This window comes from Wyeomyia smithii, chromosome 1 (genome assembly GCF_029784165.1).
Source record: "Wyeomyia smithii strain HCP4-BCI-WySm-NY-G18 chromosome 1, ASM2978416v1, whole genome shotgun sequence".
NCBI classification, from domain to species: domain Eukaryota; kingdom Metazoa; phylum Arthropoda; class Insecta; order Diptera; family Culicidae; genus Wyeomyia; species Wyeomyia smithii.
Genome location: NC_073694.1, coordinates 147170070 through 147187139, shown reverse-complemented (window position 1 = coordinate 147187139; position 17070 = coordinate 147170070). Strand labels below are relative to the sequence as shown.

General features: G+C 38.7%; 1 protein-coding gene across 10 annotated transcripts in view; it reads left to right on the top strand.

Moving 5' to 3' along the window:
• Positions 1-17070, top strand: part of LOC129718322 (uncharacterized) — a 99923-nt gene that overhangs the window by 67984 nt on the left and 14869 nt on the right. For 3 of the 10 annotated variants that reach the window (XM_055668983.1, XM_055668987.1, XM_055668984.1), the window contains 2 exons: positions 7446-7601; positions 15408-15705. In XM_055668983.1, the coding sequence (XP_055524958.1) occupies positions 7446-7601; positions 15408-15683 (432 nt within the window). In that variant the 3' untranslated portion in view covers positions 15684-15705. Of the gene's footprint in view, positions 1-7445; positions 7602-7932; positions 8051-8249; positions 14911-15407; positions 15706-17070 lie in introns of those variants that run through there. The other 7 variants (XR_008726870.1, XR_008726871.1, XR_008726869.1 and 4 more) reach the window with 6 other exon arrangements.

Here is a 17070-nt window from a genome sequence, read left to right as displayed (position 1 = left end):
AAAGGGACGAACGATTGCCTAGCGTTGCTTTCTACCGAAATTCAACTCGCATTTGCTCGGAAAGAGCAAATGGCTTCTGCGTTCTTGGATATTAAGGGGGCTTTTGACTCTGTCTCTGTAGAAGTTTTAAGCGCGAAACTTCATTCGCAGGGACTTTCACCAAATTTGAATAACTTTTTGCTCAATTTGTTATCAGAAAAGCATATGTATTTCTCACATGGCGATTCGACAACTTCCCGAATTAGTTACATGAGCCTTCCCCAGGGCTCATGTTTAAGTCCTCTCTTATATAATTTTTACGTCAATGACATCCATGAATGTCTTGCAAATTCATGCACGCTAAGGCAACTTGCAGACGATAGCGTTGTATCAATTGCTGGTAGTGAGGCTAGCGATCTGCAAGGACCATTGTAAGATACCTTAGACAATTTGTCTGAATGGGCTCTTAAGCTGGGTATCGAATTCTCTCCGGAGAAAACTGAGTTGGTCGTTTTTTCTAGGAAGCATAACCCAGCTCAGCTGCAGCTCCTACTAACGGGTAAAACGATCTCTCAGGTTTTAGTCGCTGAATATCTCGGGGTCTGGTTCGACTCTAAATGCACCTGGGCTTGTCATATTAGGTATCTGACACGAAAATGCCAACAGAGGATTAATTTTCTTCGTACGATTACCGGAACTTGGTGGGGAGCCCACCCAGGAGACCTTCTAAGGCTTTACCAAACAACGATATTGTCAGTTCTTGAGTACGGCTGTTTCTGCTTTCGCTCCGCCGCGAACACGCACATTATAAAATTAGAGAGAATACAATATCGTTGTTTGCGTATTGCCTTGGGTTGCATGCAGTCGACCCATACGATGAGTCTTGAAGTGTTAGCGGGTATTCTTCCGTTGAAACATCGTTTTTGGAATCTCTCTTACCGGTTGCTAATTCGATGCACAGTTATGAACCCATTAGTAATTGAAAATTTCGAGAGGTTGGTCGACCTTCAATCTCAATCCAGATTTATGACTTTATATTTTGACTATATGGCTCAAGATATTAATATTATTAATATTAATAAGATACGATTCCTCCAATGTCGCACTTTTAGATACTTCTAATAATGCTATATTCTTCGACACCACCATGAAACAAGACATTTCTGGTATCCCGGATCAATTGCGACCCCAAGAGATCCCTAAGATTTTTTCCAATAAGTTTAAACATGTTAGTTATGATAAAAGGTTTTACACTGACGGATCTAATCTAGATGAGTCCACTGGCTTCGGTGTTTTCCACGAAAATTTTACCGTCTCCTACAAACTCGATGCTCCTGCTTCCGTGTACGTCGCAGAACTTGCTGCTATTCAGTACTCTCTTGGAATCATCGAAACCCTACCCATAGACCACTACTTCATCTTCACAGATAGTCTCAGTGCCATTGAGGCTCTGCGATCGATGAAGCCTGTGAAGCACACCCCGTATTTCCTGGGGAAAATACGGCGGTTTTTAAGTGCTTTAACAGATAAAAATTACCGGGTTACCTTAGCGTGGGTCCCTTCTCATTGCTCGATTCCGGGTAATGAAAAGGCTGACTCTTTAGCTAAGGTGGGTGCTATTGATGGCGATATTTATGAAAGACCAATTGCTTATGATGAATTTTATAGCATTTTGCGTCAGAGAACAGTCAACAGTTGGCAATCATCATGGAACTCAGATGAACTGGGACGGTGGCTACATTCCATTTTTCCTAAGGTATCGACGAAAGCATGGTTCAAGGGGTTGGATGTCGGTCGGGACTTCATTCGCGTGATGTCCAGACTTATGTCCAATCACTACACGTAAAACACGCATCTATTTCGTATAGGGCTTGTAGACAGTAATCACTGCGTTTGTGGCGATGGCTACCATGACATCGAGCATGTTGTTTGGTCGTGTACCGAATACTGTGGTGTTAGGTCCGAGCTTATAGATTCCCTTCGGGCCCGAGGAAAACAACCGAACGTACCCGTTAGAGACATTCTGGGAAGCGGTGATCTCCAGTACATAACACAGCTATACTGCTTTCTGAAAAACGCTGACATTGAAATTTAAAATTTTCTTTGTCTATTTGTCAGATTAAGGATACAAATATGCTATGCAGAAGACACGGAAACGAAGAGCCCGCATCTATGCTTACACAAATATTTTGAACCCACAACAAACAAGAATACAATTGCTCTACCAGTTGAAAAACAAAGTTCCAAAATAGTTTTAAGTCAAAATTGTATCTCCCCTCCTCTCACCTTAAATCCCCACGTAGTCGGCCGCGAGAATAAAAAAAGGCCTCCCTCTTTTCCCTGCTAACGTAGAATCAATACGAATTGTACTTGGCTCAGTGAAACAGAAAATGTATCGTGCCGTGTCAAATAAACTCATTTTAAACCTTCAACATTTTAACCTATCAAGATTCTATTTGCAGTGAGTTATCACGAGTTAACGTAGCAGAAAACTTCAAAAATTTAGAACTTTTTTTTACTTAACGGTAGATTTAAACTAAGGAAATGCAATTCCAACACGTTAGGTACCTACCCCCTCCTGTAAAAACATAACCCCAAATTGGAAACGAAACCGGATCTCATATATTTGCAATTTCATATGTATTTTCTTGACAGTAAGCAGTATACTAGATGCTGCTGAAAGTTTCTAACCAGCTGTATTCTTTTTGACGCCAAGAACATCCATTTTACGCAAATATCACACGAAAAACAGTCTCTTGTGTATATCAGCCTGGGCAAAGTATTAAATTTATCATCATTTTCCTAGTTCTGAAGTTCAAATCCAGAAGTCGTACGTTCGTTTTTAGTTTTGCGTTAAATCGCCAATTGCAAACAATATTTCATATGCTTCATATCACATCACGATCTGTAAATTGCGTTAGGGAAAAACACAAAGATTTGGTATCTTGCAAGCGGATGTTGAAACACACTCGTTGCGTCATGAAGCTCATTTGGACCTGTTTGATTATACAAAACTCGTGCCCATCTAGGAAAGGGACCATCCATTAATGATGTCACGCGTTTAGAGGGGGGGGGGGTGCTCGATTATTGTGACATTTTGTGACATATGGGGGAGGGGGAGTTAGCTTGAGTGTGACATCACGTTTCAACTCGAAAAAAAATAAATAAAAAAGTCACATACCTAACCACAGCATAATGTTCGTTAATTCTGTTTTACCGAGCATGTTCGTTTATGAATGACAGCGCAATTTCATTAATTTTAAGGGTCTCGCAATCCAATCAATATAAAAATTGTGACAAAACTTAAAAAAGAATGCTTGGCTATTGTAACATGTGAAGAAGATTTGGATTGCGAATTGATTGAAGAAAAGGAACTGAATATAGATGGTCTTTTAAAAACCAGCTATGATGCTGCAGTTATTGCCTCGGCCTTCTATGTCGTCGATATGCGACTCCATTAACAGCATCCTTGGACTAAAAACTAAACGCCTTTTCTAGTTTTTCTTTAAGTAAATCGTTCTTATCAACAAAAAATGCATTCGTAACAAATTTCTCGATTTTCAATCAATTATTACCAAAGAAGAGGGAGGGGGTATAAAAACGTGACGTAATTAAGGGGGGGGGGGGGTAGGTGTAGGAAGTTGTGACAGCTTGTGACAAGGGGGAGGGGGGGAGTTAATTTTTTCCAAATTTTGCGTAACATAATTAATGGATCGTCTATAACCCATATTCGCTTCACCGGAAACTCTGGTTATTCTGTATTACATACCTATCTTGATTCCAAAGTAAAGGGTGGGGAACGAAACAGTGGTGTTTCTAATCCGACATTTGATACAAGAAAGCTACAGGAGAGTTTCTGCGTATGTGTGAATAAAGGAGACAAAAATGAACCAGATCCCAGCATCAATAGAAATCGGTGGGTGAAGACTCGGTACACATGCATTGTGGCTCTTGGTTGTATATTCTACTGCAGAAACGCATACAAGTTCTTTTTTTTTGTCTAATGCGCGTCCATAAGACACAAAAAGTAATAAAATGTTGCTCTAAAGTAACAAAATTTTTCCCGTTTGTGTTAGATGTGGCTATACCTTCGTTCGTTTGTATGTCTTTCCATAATAAAATGGCATAGCATACTGAATAACTTTGACTTATAAAAGTGATGCTTGGACACCATTACATACCAGTGCTGCCGGCTAGCAAAAGGCGTTAAAAATCATCCTCTAGAGACATTTAGAGTTGAAAGGGGTACTTATCACGATAAATAGTTATGTTGGAAAACGTCCATAACGTATTTCGCTTAACCGACTAGACATTATAATATTTTTGTACACTGTAAAATATGACGGAGACTGTTTCTATTCGCCCCGTTTTACGGTACGCGAAAGCCTCCAAGGGAGTAATGGCGGCCAAAGCACTTCTTTCTCTTGCCTTTTTTTCTTTGTCGAAACACATAATCACTTGCACGTGTAAACATTACACTCTAAATAAGTTATACAAAAAATTAATTTATTTTGAAACGTGAACTAAGCTACCACAATATTATCTACCAATATTCTCTCCCATTTTGCGAGAACCAAGCCAAGCTGCTCTCCGAGTGTAATGTTTCTACCTTTTACCAGCACTGAGGTGGTAGAAGACTCATTTACTTCATGCACATATATCAGAAATGAGTATCAAAACAATAACAATAATTTGTGGATTTTTTTAGCTCTTTTCAACCCGATGTTCGCAAAAACAAACTCAAAGATCAAATTAAGATCAAAACAGCTGTTACATTTTGTTTTGTATATGTTTGAAATTAAAATGTCCAGAAAAATGTTCCTATTGATTTATTAGAGCAGTGGTTCTCAACTTTTTTTGTCCGCGTATCCCTTGGCAATATTTTCCAAATCAATTGTACCCCCTGGCTTGGAATGCTCCCGCAGATAAAGAGAGTAGTGGTTGATCATGTTGTGGTAGTCTAGTTCAGGTTTTAAATTGAACTATGGTTTGTTTGATTGCTACAGTCATGTTTTAAGAGCAAGTTTGAACAATAAATGAAGTATTATTGAAAAAAATTGCTTTGTCCTCCATTATTGATTTACCTTTCGCGTTCCCCCTGAGGGCTTTCGCGTACCCCTATGGGTACGTGTGCGCCAGGTTGAGAACCGGTGTATTAGAGAATACTTTATCGCGGATTACACCAGTTTTTTTCACAAATTACTATATGAAAAATCATGTGAGTCAACAAAAAATAGAGGGAATTTTTTTCCTCTGTGTGTACTCATCACTGCGACCAGAGACATTTGATCTATTGTGATATTGCCCAGGTGTTTTCTGTACTCCGCACTTCATATTATCGGCAGTATCACTACTGAAGTGAATGATACGCTTTTCATTGATATCCGTGCTTGTGTGTGAGAATTTACCCTTTCGTTTCAAGCTTACTGATCTACTATACCGAGTCTCTTTCTATCCTGCCAATATCGCCAAATTACAATTCCCCGGACTGAGGCTACACCTAACGTTTCTCTCTGGCCAGGGTAATTCTAAGAGGGACTTATTATGTCAAGTAGAAAAAGTCTTATCGAAATCTCGTTCCCCGTGCCAATATCGCCAATTGCAGTTCCCTGTAGAGGACGCGCCAAATTACAATTCCATGAAGAGAACTATTATACGTAACTCAGTTCGCAAGAAAATGCGTAATACGTTCGAAAGTTCAAATCCAGAAGTCGCGCAGTCGTTTTTAGTTTTGCGTTAAATCGAAAATTGTAATTCGCGTAGACGGCGTTAAAAGAGATTTTGAAGGCTGCTCGTACCTACGCGGACCCTCATATGTAATTATCAAAATATTCTGCATTTTTCTACTGTTGCTTTAAAGTACTTCAGGTATGTTCAAAGATTGATAGCGCTCAAATCGTTTTGCCTATGAGTATAAAATTTACTATTATTTCAGAAAGATTTTTTTTTGTGTCTGAATGATTGAAAGTAGCGAAAAAACGAGAAAACTACTTTGGTTAATTCACATTGATGGATCCCTTGGGTACCAAGGAGCCAAACGGTTTTTGAAGAAACTGTATTTTGAGCAATTCTTGACCTTTTCATTGGTTGTCATTAAACTCTCTACAACCAAAACGTCGTTTTGAAGAGGAATGATAGGGCTTTTATTTGAAGTAGGAAAAAAATTGGCCGCCATCTTGGGTTTTATAAAAAAACGTGTTTTTGAGTAAGTTCGTATCCACCGGTTTTAAATCTGACACCATCTTTCGAAATCTGAGAAAAAATGCTCCAAAATAAATTCAAAAAATTACGTGAGCAACTTGTTTATCTTGCAATTCAGATCACTTTTCGAAATCGAGCTTCTATATTCATCTCATCGCTCTCATTTATTCAATTTACCGTCACATTTTACCATTTTTCCAAAGTAAAACTTCTGAGCACTCAACGAAATCGAGATGTTAAATTAAAATTACTTTTACTTTGATATAATAGTCAAATTTGACGGTAAATTGGACAAATTAAAGCGATGAGATGAATATAGGAGTGGCTCCCCTACATCGCTTTTGAATGGATAGTGCATTTGTCTATAGAGTAGAATCGGTCGCTTAAGGCATTTGGGACTTCAATAGAGAAAAGTAGCTTTCGTAGTCCAGAATGAAAGACTTTTCGCCATACTTCCAATCATCTAGTGGTATTGGGATCTCACGGTTTGGATTTGATCGACAGTGTATTCTGGGGATCTGGTTTCCTTTCTACACACTTTTTCTTCCTTCTTCAAAGTCTTGCAGATGTATGACTTCGAACAACGGAACTTTCCGGCTGTTTCTCGTTGACCGGATCCTTGTTGTTGAACAGGTTGTGTAGGGAGCGAAGCGTTTTCTTATTCATTATCTCCATCAAACGGCCTATATCCATCTTCCGGATTACTGCCATGGAAGTTAGGATACGGTATACGGTGAATACCGGTACATTAAAACTCTCAAAATGGTCCGCTGTGTACTTTGTTTCACGATCTTTGTTTGCTTGGAAGAATTGTACAATGTGGGTGCGCAGTGGAATAGAGTGTGAGACAGTTTTCTGAAGGGGTAGGGATCCAGTCACTTAGGGTGGTATTATTCTGCGAATGTTATTGTACTTATAGAAAAGTATTGGGACCATTCTCATTTACTGATTATCCACAAAAAAAAAATTCATTTGCTACATATCATGTAATACACGAAACACATAAACCAACAAAGTTTTGGTATTTGACGTAGGCTAAATATATATTAATCACTTCATACCACGCCAATTCTGCTTGGATGTTCTGCACTGACACCACGCACCAGCACGGCAGCACCAAGACTTTGTACAACCTAGTAAAAATGCTTCTCAACTCCGGTAGGCAAATCTATGAAGGAGCCAATAATACCAATTGAGCCTAACTTTATCAACTGATGTCATAGTAAATGTTAAAACCCTTTTCTCGTTTATTTTCCCCATTCTAGATAGTCAATCAAAAGCTGGAAATTAAGGCGGAAAGCAAGGTGGGCTCACTTGAGAACGTCAAGCACAAGCCAGGTGGTGGTGACATCAAGATATTCGACGACAAAGAATACTTGAAGCAAATCGATCATCCTATCGCGCCGACACCACCGACTCAGGTAAAGTCCAGTTCTAGAGAGTTCCTTTTGTACTAAAAACGTAATAGGGCAGACAATTCGCTCTGCCGCGCCTCATGTCTGTCGTCGAAATTGAGCTGGCTTCCTAGTGTATCGCGTCAAACTATTCGACTTTAAAATTGTTAGAATCTTCCCAAAATAAATTATTATAGCTAGAGACCATTATCGACTAATTGGAGTAATTGGTAATAAGTAATTGATCTTATTGCGAGTAGATTTGTCGCATTTGCGCTATCCTGCATTATGTTTCTCTGAACCCCGATCATCTCATTTTAATTGAGCTTTTTTGCTTGTTTCTGGTTTCGCTTCGTAGGAATATTTGTACAAGTTTTACTGAGACCACTTAAGTCAAAACCGATCCACGTACAGTAAGCAAGACGGAATGTAGAAATATTGTCTTGAGAAATGTTTGAGTTATTATATATAACTCCGTAAGTCTGTTTTTCCAATTGTTCTGGTGTGTACCATAATAGTTTGTGTACATAGTGTCGGCAAGAGTGTCTTTTTTCTCATGTTGATTTCAAATGTGCCTCGAGCTATGAATCGATCTCTGTAGGCGTGGAAACATTGAACTCGTGTGTTTTTTAATAGAGCAATCATAGTTTTTTCTTATGTTTCATTAATTTACAGAGTCCAACACCGGACGATGCCAGCAATAAAGATGCCTATGATGCAGCAGCTGCACCGCCCACTACTAATTAAATAATCGCCACGCTTTTCGTACACGATTACTAACAGCAAGCACCAAAACGGTTTTTTCGGAGCACTGTATGATTTTTGATGCAAATGTATTTGTAATCATTAGCTAGCCGTAGTATATTTCGAGTTAACGTGTGTCATTTTGCATCAGATTACAAAATTTTGTACTAACAATTTACATCTTAGGTAGTCCTCATATAAGCACAAACCTCAACCCTCTAGCATCAGGCTACTTATGCTTCCTTTCATTTGAAAACTGAACAGAGTACCGGATAACCGAAATATGTGAAATTTAGCTCGATTCGAGACGTTGCCTTTCTAACAAATGTTTTCGGTTGCTTATATAGCTAATATTCAGAATGATCTAAATAAATAATGGTATTGAAATAAGGCTAACATTGCACTGTTAACGCACCATAAACTCATGCAGCATTAGAAATATTTTTTTCGTGATCATTCAAGTGTTTGCTGATAATTGAAATGTTCGTTAATTTGGAGGTTATCAATAACTAAGATTTTTGATTTTTCAAATTTCTATTGAATAATCAATGTTATGAACATTTGCATTTTTGTTTCGGATAATTCCAAGAGACTGCCAAACGTCCATGTCTACGCTAGAAGCGTGAACGTGTATGCGGAAAGGAAACAGCCTGTTGGTTATTGTGCTACGTGTACAACCTGGGTAGGGTTGCCAGTCCTATGTAATATTTTGATGAGAAACTATGTGTACAAGCCCGAGTTCATGTATATTTTATTTACGATAGCAAAAAACTGTTCCCATAAGAAACTGACAACCTTCGTTATATTTTTCTTCTGTTTCTCTGAACGGGTTTCTATCTAGATGTGGCTCAATGTTTAATTTACAGGGTGAAAGTGATACACTTTATTTCTGTCATAAAACTCATACCAGTTTTCATTTCTCTTCGGAATTCATTTCCAACATCTATAAGTAGTAAAATTACAACGAATTAGTTTGGTACAAACCTTTCACCTTTGTGATTGATAACGGCCCGTAGACGCTTTTCGAAGTCATTCCAAGCCGCACGTACAACTTCGTTCGGCATTTCGTCCCAAATCTTCTCCAAACGTTTTTTTAATGTGTACAAACTCAAATGTCTAATGTCGTTCAACTTTCATAGCATGTATCCCCAGATACTGAAGTCTAGCGGGTTCAAATCCGGTGACGATACAGGCTATCCAGATAAACTGATGAAACAAGGCAAATTCTGCTTATACCATTTCTGAATGATCAATGCCTTATGCGCTGGTACTAAACTTTGTTGGAAGCAAAACTGTCTTTCTCGAAAAGCATTTTAGCGCAAGGATGCAAATGGCCTTTGATAACGTGTTGCAAGTAGTTCTCCTTGTTTATTTTCACACCCCTGTCAATGAGTAGCAATGGTAATTTTCCTTTGGTCGATATACCTCCCCAAACCATCAGAGCATTTTGATATCTGTCGACTGCTCTTTTATCAGTATATCACGACTACATGCTCCATAAACACGGTCATTTTGCTTGTTCAAAGTTGTCTTCAGAGTAAACAACTTTTCGTCCGAAAAAATAATGTTGTGACCTGCGTGTGCCTCCAGCAGCAACCGAAATTTAGCAACCTTGTCGGCAATAATACGAGTTAATCCGTGAATTTTAAGCTTCTTGAAAGCTGAATATCCAAGGTCCTGTTTGATAACATGTTGCATGAAAATGTGGCTCATGTTCATTTCACACGCTTCACTTCGCTCTTTGATGACTGCTGGAGCACGAACACTCCGTTTTTTTACCAGGTTTCTTCTTGGGAACAACCGTGTCTTTATCCTTGAAACGCTTGATGGTCATGTAGACGAATAGTCTGCTTAAACTCGGATGTGACAGCTTCCTCCTGATATCGATGTCAGTTAATCCTTGCAGGTGCAAGTTAATAAGGGTTTATTTGTTCTCTATTTGAATCCATTGCAATTTTCTTGACAGCAGAACTGAAAATTGACTGTGTTTATTCCGAATAAACAATAAACATGACACTCTTTCGAAACATGCTCAGATGTTTGACATGTTGTGACAGAAAATACAACGAGGGGCATTCGAATACGTGTATCACTCCCATGTTGCCACCCTGTATGTGATTTATTTTCGATTAAGGTGAAACGGTGTTGAAGCCACAAACGGCCGACTTCGAGAAGTAATGGCTCGGAGTCGGCATACCATCAAGTTGGTCACAAGGTACTGGCCCAACAAGCCAGTCGTCATAGGTTCGGCTCTCGGCTCGGAAGAGACTGTTAGTGTCAGTAGGATCGTAGCGCTAGCCTCGCAATTGTCCTGTACATTAAACAGCAGTGAAGCCTGTGTATAATAAACAAAAGGTCGAGTTCGGAATCGGAATGTAGCACCAGCGCTTTGCTTTTTTGGCTCGAAGTCGGCCATTTGTGGCTTCAACACCGTTTCGCCTCAACTGAGAACTGATGAGATCGTTCGGTTTAGGAGGCTTGTGCAAACAGTTCTCCTTCGTATACTTCCGGGGATCAATTTGATCGTTGTTTGATCATCAAAGTTACTACATTTTTTATTTATTTCTTTCTATTGCTTAGTTTTTAACCGAGGATCTTTTTTTCATCGTTTTTCAATCTTAAGAAAATTAAAGCACGCTATAAATACGAGATAAAGGCGAAACAGTTGTTTTTAGGTGCAGTCGAAATCGTGAAATTTTAAAACACTCACATTTAATAAGATTGTGAACCCTGTTCAAATTGAATTTTTCGATTGCCGTTCTTGGTTTGGTTGAAACGTTCGTTAAACTAATGATTGTGGAAATCAGTCTTTTCCATGGCTTTTTATTTTATGAAAAGTGTTTGATGAATATGATTTCAACCCACTGTGCTTGAGTAGTAGTTATGATGTTCATCAAAAGCTGCTACCACAGACTAACAAACGTTCCTATCGAATGACAGACATCGCGCGACAACACCGACTAGGGTGCTGTCATGCAATCTCATGCATATTTTATGGTTCTCAATTTGACATATGCACGTACGCTAGCGCTGATGTCGACATACAAGACGTAGCGCAAACACGGCAGCAGATGGTACTAGTGTTATTAACGTAAATTACTGGTATCATCCGAAAGATTAGTTTATTAAAAATTTGATCAAAGTGTTATGTTTGTTATTTTGTGCTGCTGCTATGCATAAAAACAGTGGTATTATATACGAAATTCAATTCTCTCCTGCATCCTGTTCCACAGACTAAGGCCGTTACTGGAAATTTTTGTTGGCGAAAACCAATGTGGTTTTCGAAGCCGCTTCACTACGGACCAAATATTCATCTTGCGCCAAATCCTTGAATATTTTCGAGAATGCAACTTACAGACTCGCCATCTGTTCATAAACTTCAAGGCAGCTTATGATTCATTAAGTCAAACTTAATGTTCAATACCGTATTGGAAGGTGCTATACGGAGGGCTGGCGTGCAGGGAAATGGCACCGACATCATTGGTACTTAGCGTAGAACGGAGGAAGAGGTCTTTGAACCTATCAAGAGGAAAGCTGTCATAAACTCTGCCTCAACGAAGTGCATGGTGGCTGGTAGAGAGCGTAGTGGCCCGTCAAATGCTGGTGCTGGTGGTGATGGATGAGAATTCATTTGAACTAGTCGACGAATTCATTTACCTGAGAAATTGATGGAGTGCGGCAATAATATTTACTCTCAGATATTAACCTTAAGATAAAGAGGCTAATAGCGGCCGCACACAGGGTCTTCTACAGATTTCGTAATCAACCGAAATACGTTCGTAACTGCGGACGGATTAAGAGGGTATTCGATTTTTTGGTAATAGAAATAGATGGAAACATAACCTATTCTCAATATTCATATTCCACGAGAAACTGAAAAAAATACGACAGGCTTCAGTGAGCTGGGCATGAACAGAGTCCGGTAATTGAAGTGCTACAATAAAAAATAAAAAAGTAAAACTCAAAATAAAACAACATTCAACTTGACCTTGAGCCCGGAATACAACCTCTCACAGCAGACGCTCTTGTGGTATTTTATCTCAGACTACAGCCAGGTGCCGCTTCAGAACTTCTAAACCTACATGTTTTTTAGAGCAGACTTCTGCCTTTAACATACCCCAGACGGTAAAGTTCATAGAATTTAAGAGTACTCGTCGGTCATTTGGAATGTACCCTGGAAAAAGGACCGCAATCCAGAGTTGGGTTCTCTTCGCTTTGATGGTTACAAAAGTAACGCACATCCACTGACGACTAAAACACAATGTAAATAAAGCGATGAGGGGTCGTCCAATGCAATCCTCGTGTGCAACGTAATAATGATTGTTGAAATAATGTATCAGTTCATTTACCGGACCCTGTAGCTAGAATACCGAAGGAGAGACCAGCCAGGGTTATATTTAGCAGGCGTCCCGATAGAGGCTGCCTCTTGGTAAGACCTTGCACCCGTTAGATGTGTGCTGTTCACGAGGATTTGTTTACTATAATATGTTTACTTTAATTTATCCGACAAAAGTCGAACAGAGATTAAAGTCAAGTCCTCACCTTCGATACCCACGGAGTATTAGGAGTGACTGGGGAATAGCAACCCAAGACCGATTGTCAATGGCACGTATTCTGTATTCGGTATTGGATCGATAATCGGTCTGTCGCCATACATAAAAATTGAAGTAAAATATTGGAATCCTTCTCCCAGATGGTCTCAAGGTACGATGTCGGCCTTACAAGCCTGTCGTAGGCCCCGCAATTGTCCTGTACACTAAACAGTCGGCTGCGAAGTCTGTGTATAAAAAAACAGAAGGTAAAATTCCGAATCGGAATGTAGCACTATTGCTTTTTATTGGTATCGTTCTCGTTATATCTGGCGGTGGTACCGAAACGTTCCTCCCGAAGGGCTTTCTGAACTATAGTCACTGTATATTTTACTAGTCTGGCGGTCAATGGAGATTCTAAACGACTGATTCTCGTTATAACAGTTTAAATTGGTTTTCGAATGCTCTCCGCCAAACTGTAAACTGTATAGGGACTGTACTCCGAATGTACTTTTACTGTCTTAACAAAAGTGTCCACCTTAGATGCCTACTATATACCTCATGCGTGCTTTTATATTCTTACTTCATGTCTAGTGACCCTATGCCCTAGTTCCCAAAAATTACATTATGCGAATGGAGTGGAGACAACCACAAAACATCAGAATGGTCCAAATTCTGCAAAAAAGTGAAGATATTATAATAATTTAAAAGCAGTGCAATATTTACTTTTTCGCTTACTTTTTTGTTTGCTGCTTGCATCTCAACAACATGCAACTGCTAAACAACATCTAGGTAATTAAACGCACATACGCCTGCTGTTAAAAAAAAACAGTACATTTCCTAATATATTTGGAAATTTGATTTGCGGTTGTATTCGAACACATTGTTATCTCCATATTCATTTCCCGCTTAAATCTTTGTTGTAGACATATTCAAATGTGGCAAATTCGACAGTAGAGATGGATAAATATATTAAGGTGCAAAACTGTTGATGACACATCCTGAAATCATACGTTGCCGCATCAAATTTCACGATAGACAGCTAACACTGTAATAATCTGCTATAGAATTTAAGTAGTGTGTAAGTTACTCATTATATCTAGTAAATATTTGCTCCTGTTGATGTTTGTGTTGTTTTATTTTCACCTTTGGTCGTTGTTCCTGTGCACTACATTTTATTCATTTTGTTGGTTTTCCTCTGATTTTTGTTTTGTTTTTTTCTAGTCTCCGGTTCCTGATTTTGACAAGAACTTATACTATTAAGTCAAAACTTTGCGATTAGGACAAACTAAAGATGCCAATACAAATAGAAACCTATGTTTAAAAGTGTGAGCAGTAGTTCAAACTTGGTCCTGTTAATTAGTTATAAGTTTTGTATCTTTTATGGGCAATGGTAACACACATACTCGAAAAACTTTGTAGCTGTTGCACCGATAACTTCATCTTAGATGTAATCATTTTTTCGCCACACATTTTTGAGTTAACTAGCTTTCCAGCGACCATTGAAAACCTTGTAGATGGTATTATATGAGATGACGGATATCCTTTATTTGAAAACAGAAAAAAGGTGACAATTTATTCAACTTTATTGATTGCTTTTTGTTAACATTATCGTTATAATTGGACAGAATTTGTTCATACCGAGAGTGTTTTCTAGTCGATAGATCAGATTAGAACAAATACAGAAGCAGTTTAGCGAATGCGTTGGACGATTTCCTTTCTTATTAATGATTGTATTTCATAAATATGATTGTATTGAAGGCAAATTAGTTAGTGTTACACACAACAAACGCAATCAACACATATTGTTCACGATTGAGCGGCCAAGGGAAGCTGCGATGAAAAGATATATTTATATTTATCTTTGTAAAGGCGTAGGACCATGTAACCGCAATTGCTTGATGGTGAGCTCGAAAATTGATCGAAATGACAACCAAATAGCTAACATACTGAATGAAGTGTACCAATATAATACTACAAAACTACTAAAATTGTACTATTTATGATTACTTAGTCTTCTAGAATGAATGAGAAATAAAGTGCAAAACATTATGACAAATTCACGCTATTTGTTTAATAATACCATTCTTGTTTTTTTACGGCTTTACGGCTTCCAAACACTATTAAACTGTGACTGTACAAACTCCAATAGAATTTGGAGCTATCTTAAATCGCACCAAACAGTAGTTCTAGTCCTCATAGGTAAGCACACTACTCGAACATTAGTACCTATAATAATCCCTTGTTTCTTGAATCAGCTTCACAAGTTATTTGCTAGGAACAATGTGTTTACCTCTCAATTTGTACCGTTGGTTATGAAGACTTCTGATGACAAAAGTCCATGCGTAGCTATTGCGCCAATTATTACCGTAGATACAAGTCGAACAATGCGAACCCGTAAGTTTTTTCACACCTCGACGTTATTATCGCAGCGAACTTTAAACTCTCATCTAGCTTTTCGCGTAGTTGATCATGCTGTGAACCCTAGTGAATAGTCACATGTTTGCTCGTGATGATCCAGAACTACATCCAAGACTGCGTTCTGTTCTCTTCTGCCAAGCGTTCCGTGCGAAAAATGGCTTTCAGCATGTCAGGCGTCGAACTGGCTCGTGAACTGGGCTATGGCGATGGTCCTGTATCGCTGGCAACACTGCACCGCCCATCATCGCTCACGGCATCCCTCTCGCTACCGGCCGAATGTATTGTTCTGTCGCTGGCACCGGGACCAACGGTGGATCCCTCGCTGGAGCGAAAGTTACGCCGTGTGGAGTCCACAAGAAGTTTCATCAGAAAGGACGGGCGTGCGATTCATCCCAGGCCCTTCCGTATCTACTAGTTCGGTTGCAGTACTGTGCGCGGTATGTTTAATTATAGTTTTTCATTCCACATTTTTTATAGTTATTGAAACATGGTATGTTTGCATACGAAATTGTATTGAGGATTCAACCAAAGTAACAGATTCGACTTTCGTAAATCTTATTGAAACATTGTATGTTTGCATACGAAATTGTATAGAGGATTCAACCAAAGTAACAGATTCGACTTTCGTAATTCTTAACATGGCAAGGTTTGACCAAGTGGAGAATTTTAGTCTTAAAAGATATGAATCAAAGGCAGAAATGCAGAAGAATAAATTAAAACGGTGACAATCAAATAGTCAACTTTCGTAATTAAGAAAAAAACAAAAATTTTACTAATGGTAACTCAGAAAAAAAATAGAGCACCAATGCTCTCGACTCGTGCATTCTGCTCTTGAAATATGAGATAATCAAAATCCAGTTGCATAATAGCCAAGCAATCGCCTCATCATAGGAGAAGACAGCATGAAAAGAACGGTAAAAAGAACTTTGTACAGTTTTTTTTCTATGTTTGAAATCGTTTATAAACTATTCTCAAGAGAACGCTTCAAAACTGAACAATTCGCTGGCGAGGCGGTTCATTAGTGAAAAGATACAGAAGAGATTTGATGAAATTAAATACGATGCGATAGTTGCGAAATATATTTTTCTCTTGTTCACACATTTAGCAGTCCGTTAGTGCTCTATTGTTACGCAAAAGAAATAATGTTGTATTATGGCGAACTTTGTTAATCGCTTTGGTTCGACTCATCCCGATGTAGCGAAAACTTGCTACTAGACAACTGTGATTTTTGTTTAAAATTCGCGTGTGTCTATGTACTTCAGCACTTGTTTATAAAAGAGTTATACAAGAGTATTATCACCGTTGCTACTCCTTGTTGAGCTACGGCAGTGGTACTCAACCTTTTTTGTCCGCGTACCTCTTGGCGATTTTTTTACAAGTCAATTGTACCCCCCGGCGTGGAATGTTCTCACAGAGTAGGAGAGAGAAGTGGTAGATATTGTTGTGGTAGTCTAGTTCAGGTTTGAAATTGAACTATGGTTTGTTTGATTGCGATAATCATATTTCAAGAGCAAGATTAAAAACTAATGAAGTATTATAAAGAAAAGTCACTTTGTCCGCCATTACTGATTTTTTCTTTCGTGTACCCTATGAAGGCTTTTGCGTACCCCTAGGGGTACGCGTAACCCAGGTTGAGAACCGCTGAGCTATGGGAATGCAGAGATGGATGGATTTTAATAGAATGAGGCTATATTTATTAATCTTGATGTAGACCTTAACATTCATATGTTCACATTCATTGATGTCTTCCCCCAATTTATGTTACAAGTTTCAATATTGTTTGAACTGCAATTGGTTGTTAA